Source organism: Eutrigla gurnardus, assembly GCF_963514095.1.
Source record: "Eutrigla gurnardus genome assembly, chromosome: 19".
NCBI lineage: Eukaryota > Metazoa > Chordata > Actinopteri > Perciformes > Triglidae > Eutrigla > Eutrigla gurnardus.
In genome coordinates, this window is record NC_139930.1 from 11,711,708 (window position 1) to 11,727,921 (window position 16,214).

Genomic DNA, 16,214 nt, shown 5'->3' on the forward strand with positions numbered 1-16,214 from the left:
CAATGGCTGGTCCCGGGACGCTCGCGCACAGCCGTTTGAAGGGCGGTCCTCGCTAGAAAAAGGAAAGTATGGATCACAGATCGGCGGAGTTTCGAGGGGAGGACAGGCAGGCAGAACGGTGAAGTTTCGGGACTGTTTTGAGTAAAAAGGCTTTATTAGGATATGTATTTTACTGCTCGGTACGCGTGTATCTCTCGTGTTATTCTGTAGGTTCGGGCTGTGTGTTAAATATTAGTTATATAAGTTAGCCAACTTCTGTTGATGAGTTTTTGATTGATTAGTCGGTGGAGAACGTCGGTACAATCATGGCGTTGATAGCGACCGAGCAGGGTTGCAAACTGAATGGGACGTCGGCGATTTACAGCCGTGTTGGACCCAGAAAAGAAGCGTTACAAGGCAAAGCGGAGGGCTTTAAAGCGGCAAAAGTGCAGCCGAAAGAGACGGAGTATTCAACAGATGGCCTGCCCAAAGCCTTCCTACACAGCCTGAGGACCCTGTTTGACATTTTGGATGACGGTGGACGGGGGTATGTCCACATCTCGGAGATCGAGAGCCGCTGGCAGGGGGCAGACACCCGGGAGCTGCCCGGCGGGGTGCTGAGCTGCCTGAGGAGGGTCACTCCGCCGCATGGCTGCCTCACCTTTGAGCGGTTCGTCGCGGGGCTGCGCTACTCCATGCTGAACCCGGAGCACAGCGCCCACTTCAAGGCCCAGGCTGCCGTGCACCCGCAGCAGGCACCGAAGCAGACCCAGAAACCCGCCCCGCTGTCCGCGGGCGGCGTCGGGACACGGGTCGAGAACAAGGTCCGTCCGCTGGGGCCGAGCAACGTGACCAACACCATGCAGCACCGGGCGTCCTCCCTCCAGAGCCGGGCCAGGCCGGAGGAGGGGTCCGGGTACCCCGCGTGTGGACCGGTGCGGTACAGCGCGGGCTTCGAGAGGACCGGGCGGAGTTTGGAGCAGAACTCTGTCGCTCCGGGGGGCGGGTGTTACCGGGCCGACCCGGCCCACGCCACCAAACCCACACAGCTGCAGCAGAGCCGGGTCAGGACCATCGAGTCGCTCGCTCTGGAGTCCCCGCAGCTCCAAGGACCAAGTAAGTGGCGAAAGCAAATACTTATCAATGATGTCTCCCGGAATAATCATGTCTAATAAATTAAACTCCATAATCCAGATATAACATCAACACACACACACCGCATATTGGCCCTCAACTCATCTGACAATCAACAAGGACTGCAGAGGTTTTCTATTTATTTTTAGCTCATAAAATATCATAAAATGGTGAAGAAAATCCATCACAAAAAGCCACAAATACACTGACTGCCCAAAACCCAAAGATGCTAAATTTGCAATGACATAAAAAATAATAATAATAAAAACCCTCAGCACATCTGCACTACCAAAATAGTCATCTAAGATGCTGCTGCCTGCAGTTGCATCTGCATTTTATTCCCATCCTAAGTTCAGAATTTATCAATTTGCTGCTGACTTAAAAATGCAAATTAACTCACCAAGACAGAACACAGAATAAAAAATACACTTAAGGCTGAATTCGTGAGCCACTTGATTACATGCATAACTGAGTTGATATGTCCACTGCAGTCTTGCCAGCTTCGATCTCATATTCTATTGAAATTGGATGCAGCGGTCCATGTAGAACACTGTTTAGTGTATGCAGAGTGCTTGTATTTGCATGTCAGTATTGTAACGTTAAAATGGTTACTGTTAAAAGGGAGTCTTTAGTCTCAGTGGGGGTCAACAACCGTTATTGTTGACACCTCTCAGGTGTCAGTGTTATGTCACAGCTTAAACAGGCCCTGTTTAATGACCTCTGCTGCATCGATGGGTGGCTAGTTGAATAATTGCTGTTGTTAACCCCGGTCAGGTCAGAGGTCGTGTCAGAAATTCCTGCAGAGCATTAACTATCTTGGGGGTTCGTCTTGTGGAGGCTCAGTCATTCCTGCCACGGCCCCTCTGACTGGGAAACTGGTGATGGTCGGTTGTATGCACGTTCATTTCTTCATCCGTTCCTCCCTGGTGAGCCGGATGTAGGCTGGTACGAGCTGCCGCTGCTGAGAAATTCCCAGTTTGCCTGCTCATTATCTTGTTCATACATACAGTCTCTCACTCTCATACAAGCTTTTGTTCTTCTTTCTCTCACAATCATAAGAGTTATTTCACACACGCACTCTCTCTCTCTCTCTCTCTCTCACACACACACGCACACGCACACACACACACACACACACACACTCACACACATCCTCAGCTAGAGTCTGTCCGAGTTTGCCTGATCTCTGTACAGCCAGGCCTGTCTCGAGTGATAAGAGTGACACTTTTGCACACTCTCCCTGTCGAGCCCTCGGGGCTTTCACTGCTTACACCACTTGCGTTACACTAATACAGTGGTTTTGTTCAGATAGATAGATGGAAGTTTACATGCTTTTTTTGTGCTATTTGTCAGTTTTTTGTTATCTTAAAGAAAGGGATATCGTAATCCTAAAATATGCAATGATACAATCACGATGTGCCCAAACGAGATCCATGAAGAACAAGGCTTTCTGAGTTAAACTGAGCCTACATTTCAGCACCTTTGGGATGAATCGCTCAGCATCAGTTGCTTTTGTGGCTGAATGGGAGCAAACCGCTGCAGTGAGTTTCTAAAATCTTATGGAAAGTTTCCCCAGGAGTGGAGGGTGTTAGCAGTTTATTAATCCCATAGATTTGATAAGAGATGTTGTATCCAAATATCACACGTGTATGTGATATTATGTCCACTTATTTTGTTTCGGGCATCCACCAGCAGACCAGCAGTGACCGTGCTGTAATCTCTCACATGCAGCCAAACCCTGCTGGATTAGGCCAGATTACAGCAGACCGATCAGGGCTCACTGAATCACGGCAGTGGTGAAATCCTCCCCAACACCCTGGACATCACCAGAGTCCTGACGCTCTCAGCCTCTGCTTTATCGGACCTGCATGTATTTCAGCTGTGACAGGAAACCCTTTTTTATATGTTATTTTTGGAATAACTGGGTTGAGTTCCAAAGTTTGGGAAAACAGCAGCTGACAAAACAGTCTCAACGTGAGGTCTATTTAGTAGCTCTTTTGGAGCTTTCGATCATATTACACAATCTCTTTGGAAGATGAGGTTCACTAAAGTGGACAGATTTCCGACTCTGTCTTCCTGTTGTACAACAAAGCAAACATTTTAGCAGTTTTCTGGGAAACCCTGCCTAAAAAGTGGTGTTTGCTTTAGGTTTCATTAATTCAAGTGGGTTGTCGTGTCTCGTTGAGCTCTCGGAGCTCTCCAGGGCTCGATGAAGATCAGATACTTCACATATTTCTGTCTGCTCCACTGAACTCATCCTCGGTCACGTAATCAAACAAGGGAGCATGGTGGAGTTCAGTGTCCACACACATTGGCAGAGTACAGCTCCCTCCTGTGGTAAACACTGGCAACTCATTCATTACTGTCTGTCTACAGATGTGGACGTCTTTTGCCCAGAGAAATTCTATCTCATGCTGTATAGACCAGGGACTGATTTAGACTTCATAACTGAAAAGTTTAACATAAATATGAGACCTTTTTTAAGATGATTCAATTTGAATGTTTCCCTCTAAATAATAATAATAATAAAAAAATAAAGCTTGCGTGCGTGGCATGCCCGCTGTAATAACAATGTTTTTTACCACCACTGCCTCTTAACTACTAAAGTGGTACATTTGAATTGCCTAAATAATTAGTACATATGAGTCATATTATCAAATTGGTTTCAGAAAATATTGTATAACATGTGTTCCCCCTCTATACTGTTATCACAGCTGTGTTTAGCAGGCAAGTAGTACAACTGTAGTAATTGCCGAGTGCATGACTACAGTGTATATTGATTAAATCTGTGATGTTTCACATTTGTCTAGGTGTTGTGAAATCAGGTTTACCGAGATCTCACAGTGAATCAGCAACAGGATTTACGGGCGTCTCCAGGCGACATGGGCGGAGTCGGGAAGAGCAGAGGCGGCATACCATATCCAATGGAGTGGATTACGGAATGGTTGGTACACACACACACACACACACACACAGTGTGTAGTGTCTCTACAAAGCATCTTAAAAGTTTTTATGAAGGGGCCACGCCTGGGCCATAGTCTTACCCATGAGAGACGATTCTGAATGTCAGTGTTGTACACATGCATTTCATTAATTGAAGTAGAGAACTCGCTTGGCCGGCCCAGCCCAGCCTAGACAGCTAACCACCTTGAAATTAGTGTTGCATGGGTGCTGTGGATCCACCCAGTTTGTGTTGCTTTACTTACTTAGACGGCTGCACTCACCGTTTCAAACCCGCTGCTTATAAAATATCACTTCGTTTGACAACCTCTGGTATTGACAGCTAAAAAACCCAGTGTGCTAGCAATCAGTGGGTTCTGTTAATATGCCCATTCCACCGTATATGAGGACTTGAATATCTTTGGCTATTGTGCTGTTGGCCTGACAATAACAACAGTGAATGAAGGTGTAGTATTACACTAAGTAACTAAATATGATGTTGTAGGGGAGATTTCTTTTAAGAATTTTCAGCTTTTCACCCACTAGTGGGTTACACGTGAATTCTTTTGAACGATTTTTTTTGGATACCTATCATCATTGGGCAAAAGATTCCAGATCTGTAGTAGAGAGGCCGAGGTCAGCTTGGACTAGGACTTTGATGATTTGAAGTGTGATTGCATAACAAGGATTGAGGCTTTGAAAATATTTCATCAACATGGAAAAGTAAACAGTAAAATCATGAAGGAAGGGTTTTCCAGGAGCAGCTCGTCTCCATTTCACTCTCTATTGGCCCCCACATTTCCCTCCCATCCCTCTGCCCGCTGCCTCCCCCTCACTCTGCCCCTCCCACCCTCCAGTCGGGAGGTCATGCCTCCCTTCACTCTTCGTCTCTCTCCCCCTGCCTCAACATTTCTCACTCTCTCTAGCACGCCTCCTCTCCCTCTTTCTCTCCCTGTCTGTGTCGCCGTCTCCGTGTCTTCTCCCCTTGGCCTCTGTGTCTGGAGCGGCTGACTGAGGGCCTCCCCTCCTTCTCCCCTCCCCTCCCTGCCCCTCTCCTCCTCCCCCTTCCCTCTGGCCCTCCCACCCAGGCCGCCTTGGCCCGCCGCTGCCCTGATGGTAGTGAGCCGGGTCCGGCCCAGGGGCCTGATAGAAGTAGAGGACCCGCTCGGCCGGCCCGGCCCAGCCTGGACAGCTGTGTTGGCTGCCTACACTACCGTCTTCATCCCCCTCAGCAGTAGCCTCTACAGCAGCAAGGCCCTGCACTTTTTCCTCTGGGTGAGTAGGACGAGAGGGAGGGAAAGACGCAGAAGGACAGGGAGAGATGATTGTAGAGGATCTGTTGAGGTGGTTCTGTAACTGGTGCATCTTTCGATATTTGAAAATTTGCATCATGTTTAATGGTGATTGATAGAAAAGAGGGAATTCAGTTTGTTGAACATGTTAAACTATTTATTTAAGCCAGTTTTACGGACTTTGGGGCTAAACTGCTGTTGTATTGTCGAGCTTTAGGGTTTGATCTAGTGCTGAGACGACTAATGGAATAATAAACTGCCAGAATTGAATCGACTACAATGTTTACAGGTGTTTTATCAAGCGAACGTTTCATTATGTGCTGGTTACAAACAGACTACTTTCTTTGTTGTAGTTGTCAGTTGAATATCTTTGATTTATGAAGTTTTTGTTTGAAAACAAACTAATAATTGATGGGCAGTTTTCTGTGTTTCTCTAACATTTAATAAACTCATCAATGAATTGATTATCACAAAAATAACTGGCAGATCAATAATGAAATCTTTTCACTTTTCGAGTCTTGTTAGTCCAAACCTGTTGTGGTATTGTAGAGCGTTGAAAAGAGTCGATCAGTTGAGTGTCAGAATGACAATGAATTTAATCGATCACAAGTCATTGATCAAGAATGCTGATATATCCTGGTTCTATTTTCTTTTAAATGTGTAGACTTGCTGATTTTCTCTCTATAATTTAAAGCTAGATTGAATATATTTGGGTCTGCTGTGGTATTGTGGAGCCTCAAGGTTCAGACCACACTGTTTCATGGTGCAGTTTGAAAGGCCGTTATGTTCTTCTTTGTGTTTTTAGCTCACCCGCTTGTGCAATGGGTGCCATGGTATTGTATGTGCGTTGTTGTGTGTATTCATGCCTGCTCATTCAGCCAGCACACACACACATACATGCACTTTTCTATAACCTTTCAGCCATTTGCTGTTCTGCTCCCTCTCTGTGTGTATTTTCTATTTCTTTCTCTCTTTCTTTCTTTTTAATGGTTTTCTTGCCCGTGGACTACGGCACATTCATGCAGCCTGACACTGGGTCATGCTTCATTCTAGACACAGACCCTACCCCTCTGATGCCCCCCTCCTCTCCCGAAACCCCCCTTACTCTCTTCCTCTGTGTGTACTCTTGCTTCAGGCTCTTTGGGAAAGAGCACAAATATGTTAAAGAAAGACTATTGAACCTGTCCTGGTTTGGTTTACTTTCACAATGTGTTCGAGCATGGCAGTGTTTTAAATGGCACTGATGAGCGATGACCACAGGAATGTACTGAGCTACACAGGGGATGTAGGGACGATGGCTGGATAGAAAGATGACACACCAGGTGGCTGAATGCCAGCAATGAGGCCTGGACTGTGGCAGTGTGCTGCATGGACAGCCTGGTCAGCACAACTCAACTCACACACACACACAAACACACACACACTCTCTTTCTCTTTCACACACACACACTGGGGTGGCCATAGTTGAAGTGCTGTTTATCCCATTCTTAGGTTGCTGCGCGGTTGTCATGACGCCGGACTGATTGCTCCTCTAAACATTGTTCAGGATGGGAGGAGAGTCCGGCACAATTGGTACGGCGCCATTGTCTCCGCCAGCACAAAGGGTTTGCTGCAGATGCCCTGGTGAAAGACGGGAGTTTGTCTACCATGCAGACTGCTGGCAGCCAAAAATCTGTAATTAGATGTAATCTTGGCAGCGCTTGGAATCGCGATGGGAATATGAAAAGGAGATGCTTTCTGTCTCTATGTGAGATCTGCACAGAAAGTTTCTTTTTCTCTGCTCTTAATCAAATCTGTCTTTCCTCTCTCTCCCACCCTGCTGTCCCTCTCCTTTTCACTTACCAACAACACACTCTCCCTTTTAACTTTCAACTCACACAGTTGAAGCAAATGAAAGAGCTGGAGCAGGAGAAGGACTCCCTGCTGACGGGCCTGGAGGTGGTGGAGCGGGCCCGTGACTGGTACCAGGGCCAGATCCACAATGTCACAGAGAGACAGCGGCAGGTCGGCCAGAGCTCCCACTGCACGGTCAGTTCAAACACTGGGCTAAAACCACTAAAAGGATTGGAGATGCATTTTTATTATTATTTGTATGTATAACTGTACAAAAATAGAAAGTATCTCATCATGAGAAGATATTTCCAGCAACTATCTGATAAATATTTATAGTTGTTGAATGTGGCCTTTTTATGTTTCAAAGTAAAATAACGTTTTCAAAAGAAAATAATGTATGAACTTTAATTCTATTGGCAGAGATTTATGGTTTGACCTAAAAAATAAACACGATCTCACAGGATGGGAAAAGAATGGCTTCTTTTTTCAGCTTTTTTAAAAGGACATTGTTTTCTTTTCTGAATTTCATCGTAATTGTCTGTTATGTTCTCTCATCTCAGGATTTCTTCACAGAAGCCAATCAAAGTCGCATGAATGCTCTAATACCCAAATTGCAAGAAGTCAACCGCTGCCTCAACGACCTTATTTCCTGCTCCGGGATGGTGAGTGCTGCCTGCCCCGTTGACTTGCATTTTTATGCAATTCTCAAGCATTGTCAGTGTCTTGTAATTTAAATAGAATCTAGAAACCATCATGTGGATGGACATATGCTTATTTTTCATAGATGAAACAATACTTGCTCACTGTTAACGATCCAGGATGCGATTCACTGTGAGACTAGAACTGCACAATGTTTTGGAAATGAATACCAGTAGGCTCATGTGATTCTTGTGTCTGGACATATTCATGTCCCTATTTTAGCTAACTAGGCAGGGTTTATGATTTGTGGAGCTTTTTAGCCATATTTTGTGACTTGGTTCTCGGGATTGCAATCTCATGAAACTGCATTGAGACTTGAGATTTCTACAAAATGTTTTTGAACCATTGACATTCCCATTGAGTTTAGTGCTAATTAGCAAATGTTAGCATGCTAAACTTAGACCGCTCAATATTATACCTGCTAAACATCAGCATGTTTACAGCGTCTCTATGAGCATGTTAGTATGGTACCGTTAGCATTTAGCTCGCAGTGTAGTGCTAACATCGCTGTAGACAATTTGGAAATGCTGACAAAACACTTGTTTTGGGGAATTGAGTGCAACTGATGCAGTGAATATTCAAACCCCAAATATTGTTGAGTAGAAGGGAAGCTGGGTGTACCTGACACCGGTTCCTCTTCGTTTCCCAGCAGTCTTTTCCTTCCAGCGCTGCTCAGACAGCAGCTAACGGCCAACCTCCGGGTCCAGCTCCGCCACAAGCCATCCAGAGACTGAAGGACCAGAACCGACTTCTCACACAGGTTTTGATGCAGTCTACATTAATAGGCGGAAGTCTCTGATGCTTAACAGTCAGTGCAGTTGTTTTTCAGTCACTCACACAGTCACTCTTTCTTTTCCTGAAGGAGGTGACGGAGAGGAGCGAGCGGATCGCCCAGCTGGAGCAGGAGAAGTCGTCGCTGATAAAACAGCTATTTGAGGCTCGAGCCCGCAGCGCGCACGACACCAGCACCATGGACTCCACCTTCATCTGAAAACCATCACACCCAACCCCGTAGCATGTCAGCAAACCCAGTCTTACAGCATAAGACTGTAAACTGACTGTTGTTTACCAACACTTGTAGCAGCGATGCACCTTTTCAGCCACGACACGCCAACCCGTTCGACTGTACCATGTGACCACTCCACTCCGAAACCAAACCAAACCATGCACTACCTAGATGAGAGCGCGGCGAGGAAAGCCTTAACCTGACCTGGGAGTCTTTTACTCGCTGTCTTCTTACGTTTCCTGCATGAACACTCCAACTAAGCTGAAAAGACCAGAACGCTATCAACGACACCAGTCGGGTCTCATGAGATCTCACCACTCCGATTCTTGCAGGATTACAGCATCTGCTAGATCTCGACTCTCACACCCAAAGGATTGTTTCTTTGTTACTTCTGCTGCTCGACAGGTAGTATACAAAACATGAACTTAGTGGGTTTCTGTTGGAATAAAATGCCATATTCTTCCAGTTTAATACGGAAACAAATCACAAGCTGCATCTGCTTGCTGTGACCTATCAATTCCATTTTTGTTAGTTTGGTACTCTGATATAAATGATAATAAGATACACTTTTCCCTTGTCTTTCAGTATTCCCTTCCTTTTAATGTCAATTAATAATAATGTGTTTACCTGTTATTTTGGCTTTCTGGGTTTTAGAGTGTTTCATTTCAAACACTGAGAGACAGGAATTACTGAAAAGAACAGATTTTTCTTCTTTTTTTAATATCACGGTAGCATGTTTAACGTTAAGAACTTTTATGAATTTTTGAGATGTTTTTATTTTTCGGTTGGTGAAAAGAGATGGAAGGACAGCCTACGAGCTGTAGAGGTGGAGATGGGCGGGAGAAGTGTGGAAGTTTGCACGTAGAAGAGAGCTGAGGAGGACAAACATGGCAGACGGGGAATATGTCGGAGCCCGAGCTCCTTGGTTGGGAGATTTTCTGATGCCACATCAGAAACAAAAGAAAATGTCACTTTGGCGATATATTACTACATCATGGGCATGGGTCAGCATGGGTCAGCATGGGTCATATTTTCAGCTCCAAAGTATTTATCTTCTAAAGAGATTTCTGTGTGAAACCTGATGTATATGAACCCATTTTTGTCCCCGTAAGTGTCCCTCTTTAACAGGATCAGCCTGGAAATGTTGGCTCTAGACTAAAACTGTAAAAAAAACAAACAAAAAAAAAACACTCCACAAAAGTTTACAAGAGAATTATGTAGTTAGTGGGTGGCGGTAGAATAAAAGAAAGGTAGTTTTATAAAGGCTCTGTACGGTACTGCTGGGATGTCTGCACATGTTGGTGTCTGTTTCCCACTTGTTTGATTGTATGTTTGTTGCTGCTTTAACTACATTACTTATGAGTGAAACTCTTTTTCCTTCTGCTTTCTATCGAGAGTACTCAAATTCAGATAAAATGTAAAGAAATAAATACGACCGAACAATGCTGACTATGGTTCTGTGGTTACTTGCAATGTGTTTTTCTCATGATGTATAAAATAAAAAGCCGAAATACAATTGTTTAAACACTTACATTTAAGTAAAAAGTTAAAAGAAAACGTTTTTCACAGTTTTAGTCATATTTCATGTGAAGACCTTGCAGCTTATTGAATAACAATAATAATGGATAGGATTTGTATGGTGCTTTTCTAGACACTCAAAGCGCTCTGACAGGGTTCCAGGTTGGTGGTAAACTAGGATAGTAGCCACAGCTGCCCTGGGGCTGACTGATGGAAGCGTGGCTGGCGTTCTGCGCCTATGGCTCCTCCGACCACCACCTCAAACATACAGCAGTCATACACATTCACAACCCGCTCTACCAACTGAGCCACAGTCGCCTGAAGAAAAGCAGAGAAAAGATATTGTAAGATCTTTGTACGGATGTTGTGGTAAATGATGGCTCAGTTTCAGAGAAACCCTAACCGCCTGGCAGTTTTACATCTCCTTTTATGCTTCCATATCTTGCAGCGACCATGGGAAGCGATTTCATACAGTGTCTCCATCTGGTTTTCAATGAGTCGTTGAAAAGAAACAACTCAACGTTCTATTATAGGATCTGAATTTCCAGGAGGGCCTGCGCTGCTTAGTCCTGTTATCGTTTCCTGTCATGAATTAAGGCAATGTCCTCAGACAGTGAGGATGATCTGATTGTTCATTTCACCCTCAGATGTGATCAGCTCTGCTGGGCTTTAATGAGGAGCATAGCTGGAGAGCTGCACAGTGGGTGCAGGGAATTATAGATGGGTGCTGCTGAGAACTCAAGAAACTACATAGTCATGAATATGTACATTTATCCACATATAATATACATTTATGCCAGCTTTTTCATTGTAACATTTAACTAGTCCCTCCTCTGCTTCAACTGTGTTTTGCTTAGTGGCTTTTTTTATATAGCTTTACTTGGATGTTTAAGCTTCACTGTGCAGAATATACTTGCTATACGTTTTACTGTTATATTTTTCTGCTGAACCTTAAAGCTGACTTTAAAGACAATCAATCAATCAACTTTTGAAATGAAAAATATTTTGATATTTTGCATTCTTTCGATGAGGTAGATGGAGTAAACCAAACAAGCAAAATTGAATGTAAAAATAAAAAAAATGCAAAACAAACATCCTTAGGCTAAATAACTTACGTCTTATGGCTTGAAGTAATTTATGCTTGAAGTAGTTGTTTTATGAGTTTGCTGTTGCTGACATTTGTGGTGGTTTACATTACATTTACATTTACATTTAGGTCATTTAGCAGACGCTTTTGTCCAAAGCGACTTACAATAAGTACATTTGTCAAAAGAAGGAAACATGGAAACCACAACGAATCATTGCCGATAAGGTAAGAGCTAAAAATAGAACAAGTGTTAGGTCCTCATCTGAGTAAAGTAGTACTTCAAGAGCAACAGTGCTACGATCAGAGTGCTATAGGTAAGGGTTTTTTTTTTTTTTTTTGGTTAAGCCAGTTGTTTATATGTTTCCTCTTGTTTGATGTTATGTGGCTGTTAAGCACAATATTATTTTAAGTGCTATATATTATATATATATAGTAAATATAATTATCTACATGTGTAAAAATAAACAAATAAAGGATTACTATCTACAATATGACAGCTCATAATTTTCTACATCTACATACAAACATTGTATATACTGTATGTATCTTTTTTAGGTTAGGTTTGATCAAAATCTGAGTAAAGTGGAGATATTAGAAGTGATTTTGTGATAGGAAAATAAATGCATCATACTAATCTGCAGATAATGTGTTCAACTGTGAAGCTCCACTAGTTTCTGTTTGAACAAAAGCCGCGGTGTGCTGCTGTGTGTGTTTCTGCTCTGATGCAGAATTTAGCAAACCCGTGAGAATCTTAGAACCTTATAGGAGGCGACGCGTCTCCTGTGAACCTGACACCCATACCAACAACTTCAGAAAGAGACACGCAAAGGTAAACAAACCAGGGTCAAGTTTCAAATCAGTCATCAAGCTGTTCAAACAGCCTGAAACACACACGGAAGGACACCATGAACATACACAACCTGCAGAGAAGTGATCAGTAAAATATGGGCCCTTATAGGAACATGCTATAATATATCGACTATGTTAACAATGATTGATCATGTTAAGCACAATTTTGATGTACTTAAAATGCATATATACATAAATTAAAATTGGTCTCCCCTTCACCAGCTGCAGTATTAAAGTACAATTAATGTACACATTCACAACATTATCCATAATCCAATAATATGATACCATACATTCTGAATATATGTCCGCTATTCTCTAAAATAAGCAATTAAGTATACAAGTATATCTTGATGCTATTACTTTAATTTTTACTTTGGAAGTATGGCATGTTTCTGCACTCTGGCATTGCTACTTGTAGTCAATCTTCCACCACTGCTTTTTCCAAGTCTAATAAAGTAGGAGTAAAAGGTCAAAAGGTCATCTGAGAGGTCATTCCGCTAGCCTGGAAAACAACTCTCTCTCTCCTTGGATGCAGAAAAGCACATTTAAACACTCGTTCGTGTTTAAATGTGCCAAATCGTTGGCGGTCGTCTGTAGCTCTCAGCAGGGATACGCGTCCCCGTCCTGCATGTCGGGTGTGGCACGAACCCACCGACGGACCTCATATCACGAAACGTGTCATCCTTATGTAACACATTACACATTGTTACACTGACTTGAATCAGAAGTGATTTTCTGGACTGTTGCATCAGTTGTTTACTGCCGATTTTCCGTCAGGCGCCATTGGTTTGTTGCATCATTGCCAATTGGTGTGAATGGATGATAACTTGCCACAACACGTCCTCCACACACACACACACACACACACCTGTTTTAATATTTTACTGCCCCCACTCCCCAACTCACTTTCACATGTTTGTGTCATTCATCTTCATCCTTGTTTAACGATTATTTTATTCCTTCATTTTTAAATGTGCGATGGATGTACATGAGTCCAAACGAGACATCCGGGGGGGGATAATCTGCTTCCACGCCCTCGCCTCCACGCTGTGATTGGATGATCAGGATCCCTGAAGTGTTGGGTCATCTTCCGAAAAGATGTCTTGTGTTCACTTTGAGGTGCGAGGGCTCGATGTTTCCTCCCACCGGAACAGAAGAACACAGGGATCACAAGGATTAGGTGGAGCTGGGACACCAGTTTCCTGTCAAACAGGTGAGTGTCATTTTTCGGATCTCTCAATTAGATAAGACTCCTCCAGTCTTGTAGCCGCGTCATTTACAGCAGCAATACTACTTCATTATGTGATGCAGGAGACGAGGCCCTCTTTGCAGACAGGCTGCACATCTACCCGTCGCCTTAGATACAGAGATAGTGGAATGAGCCAGCTGTTGACCCGTTGGAAACTAAAATAAATAATTGTGCAAGCCCTTTCATGAAGTCACATTCGACACACACTGTCATTTCTTTGTGTGGCCGTGTGGAAAGGAAATGGGTTGAGGAGTCTGAAGAGCAAGTGTGAGGCAGAGACAGTCTAGAGCAGATCAGTTCATTAGACGACCGAGTGCCAATTCAAGGTAAGAGACTGGCTCACCATACAAAACGTAGATAAATATGGATACTTCACATATGTGAGTGTTTTTTAAGTACTACGTGAAAGAAAGACAATTTTATCTTCATGTTACAACTTTTGTTTCTTTTGAGGCAGTATTAATTTAGATCTGATACAACAATGTTGTTTTTCTCTTTTTGTTCCAATGCATTAGCTGCTTAAATATGCATTTTTCTTTATTTTATTTATCTAAGTGACCTGATGACTCTGACTTTTTTCTTCTTTTTTTTTTTTGCTGTGGTCTACAGTATAATTTAGTTTTTTGTAGATGAGTCAGGAGGTTTATTTTCAGTGTATTTAGGGGATGTATATTTCAAGGATTCAAGGGTTGAAATGCAGTTGTAAGCCATTTACTACACAAGGGAAAACATGACAAAACTAAACAAAACAAAAACAGAAGGGCATTTCTGCAGTGCATTTATTGAAACTGTTTTTTCAACAAAAAAGTTGGATTTCTAAGAACAGTGATACGTTTAGCACCTAACAGTTCACTTCCCGTTCATTGCTGTTAATTCTGTTTACTGCAGTGAATCACATAGAAGCGGCTGAGTTAATTTTAACAGTGTATGTGTTGACATTCAACGCTTTCATCCAGTATTTCACCTGAACTCGGACTGAGAAACTGTCACTTCCTTTGAAAAAAGATTTGCATGTGGACACGCGAGATTTGACTTCTGCTTTACATGTAACTTTATTGAACAGCTGAACCTGATGCGTCTCTGTTTTGATACCTGACAGACCTTTGCTCCTCCGGCTGGTGTCCTCTCATCCGTCTCTCATGGAGGTTTTATACATCAACTCCTCCCTGCTGCTCGTCTCGCTCCGACCCGAGACGGTGTACGAGAGCTGCAAGGACATGCCCGCCGTCATCATCTGGTACCTGGGCCTGCAGTTCGTCAACATGTTCCTGGGCATCCCGGCCAACCTCATGGTGCTGTGGCTCATCCACAGGACCAAGGGGGACACCTCCACCTCGGATATCTTCATCTCCCATCTGGCGGTGTTAGACGTGCTCTTCTGCCTCATCCCTCCACTCGAGCTGGCCAACATAGTGTTCCTCAACACCAGCAGCACCTGGTACGTCCTGCGCTTCTTCTACGGCATCAAGGACTCGTCGCCCCTCTTCCTCTCCTGCATCTGCTTGGACCGCTACATGGCCGTGGTCCACCCCATCACCTTCACCGAGCTCAAGGACCGTCACCACAGGGCCGCCCTGGCCATCGTGGTCTGGCTGATCACGCTGGCCTACGCCGCCGCCAAGTGCGTGGGCAACATCGTCAACTTCGAGAAGGTGTTCACGGCGATGATCCTCGCGGCGTTCGCCTTCATGGTGTTCTGCAACATTGCGATCCTCTGGGCACTGAGGCAGTCGGGGCCCGGCCGAGACGAGATGCACCCCGTGAAGAAGAGAGCCTTCAAGATGGTCCTCATCATCCTGGCCATCATAGTGTTCAACTACTTCCCGCCGGTGGCGCTGTTCCCCTTCCAGGACTACTTCTCCCCCGACGTGTTTCGTTGCTACATTCACTATGTGGCGTTTGGCTTGATGGACTTCAGCAGCAGCATTCAGCCGATGCTTTATCTGTCCAAGGAAAAGCTCAACTGCTGCCACAGGGGAGCCACACAGATCTCATAGACACGTGTTTGATGTGAGGTGATAACATAACGCTCTGTTGCTGTGAAAAATCTATTAGTCTTGTTTTATCTGATGTTGAAAAAGCTGATTGTTAAAAAGATTTTGTGAAGTGGCTCCTATCCTGCGTTCTGGCTCTAAAGATTCTAAAGTTGTAGAGCATATTGTTAAAATGGATAGCTTTCCCTTCTGTCAACTCAGGTTGTAAGAAGAACAATTACTCGACTGATAAACTATTTGATCAATAGAAAATTAATTGCCAGCCATCTCAATCATTACGGTTAATCAATTAAGTAATTTTAAGCATATAATTTAAATAATAATAATATTTTTTCCTTTTCTTACATGGTAGTTGATTATTTGGGCTTTTTGGACTGAAAAAAAAATCTAGAATCTAAAGAAATTCCAGAAGATGGGACAGTGTGATGGGCATTACATTTTTCATTCCTAATTTCAGACTTAATTATTTGATTAACTCAAATACGACACCAAAACAAAACTTAAACAGCAACTTGTCTCCACAGTCCCCATGGAAACAACAACAACAGCAATGTCTTGATTTCTGTCTTTAAATTATTTATTTTTTTATGTTTTCAACACCCCTTATCTCCATTTTATTAAATGTCACTTC

The 16,214-nt window shown here is 43.6% G+C and overlaps 2 protein-coding genes across 4 annotated transcripts; both read left to right on the forward strand.

The window, feature by feature from the left end:
• Nucleotides 1–91: 91 nt before the first annotated feature.
• On the forward strand, nucleotides 92–10,332 carry sapcd2 (suppressor APC domain containing 2). Of its 2 annotated transcripts, none has more exons than XM_084035724.1 (6): nucleotides 92–1,095; nucleotides 3,924–4,057; nucleotides 7,227–7,373; nucleotides 7,739–7,840; nucleotides 8,530–8,637; nucleotides 8,740–10,332. In XM_084035724.1, the coding sequence occupies exons 1-6, from the start codon at nucleotides 306–308 to the stop codon at nucleotides 8,866–8,868; spliced, it is 1,410 nt and encodes a 469-aa protein (XP_083891850.1). In that variant the 5' UTR covers nucleotides 92–305; the 3' UTR covers nucleotides 8,869–10,332. The 2 variants fall into 2 exon arrangements, with proteins under 2 accessions (XP_083891850.1, XP_083891849.1); XM_084035723.1 differs by having other exon boundaries at nucleotides 93–1,095; nucleotides 8,527–8,637.
• A 3,088-nt stretch (nucleotides 10,333–13,420) lies between these two features.
• On the forward strand, nucleotides 13,421–16,100 carry hcar2 (hydroxycarboxylic acid receptor 2). Of its 2 annotated transcripts, none has more exons than XM_084034709.1 (2): nucleotides 13,421–13,553; nucleotides 14,689–16,100. In XM_084034709.1, the coding sequence occupies exon 2, from the start codon at nucleotides 14,729–14,731 to the stop codon at nucleotides 15,584–15,586; it is 858 nt and encodes a 285-aa protein (XP_083890835.1). In that variant the 5' UTR covers nucleotides 13,421–13,553; nucleotides 14,689–14,728; the 3' UTR covers nucleotides 15,587–16,100. The 2 variants fall into 2 exon arrangements, with proteins under 2 accessions (XP_083890835.1, XP_083890834.1); XM_084034708.1 differs by lacking the exon at nucleotides 13,421–13,553 and adding an exon at nucleotides 13,850–13,915.
• The last annotated feature ends 114 nt before the right edge of the window (nucleotides 16,101–16,214 follow it).

Bases quoted from the DNA above. Each gene is read 5' to 3' on its own strand.
- sapcd2 (XM_084035723.1), top strand. From the start codon at position 306: ATGGCGTTGATAGCGACCGAGCAGGGTTGCAAACTGAATGGGACGTCG. The intron at 7,841-8,526 runs GTGAGTGCTGCC...TTCGTTTCCCAG, and splicing joins TTATTTCCTGCTCCGGGATG to CAGTCTTTTCCTTCCAGCGC. The intron at 8,638-8,739 runs GTTTTGATGCAG...CTTTTCCTGAAG, and splicing joins AGAACCGACTTCTCACACAG to GAGGTGACGGAGAGGAGCGA.
- hcar2 (XM_084034709.1), top strand. From the start codon at position 14,729: ATGGAGGTTTTATACATCAACTCCTCCCTGCTGCTCGTCTCGCTCCGA.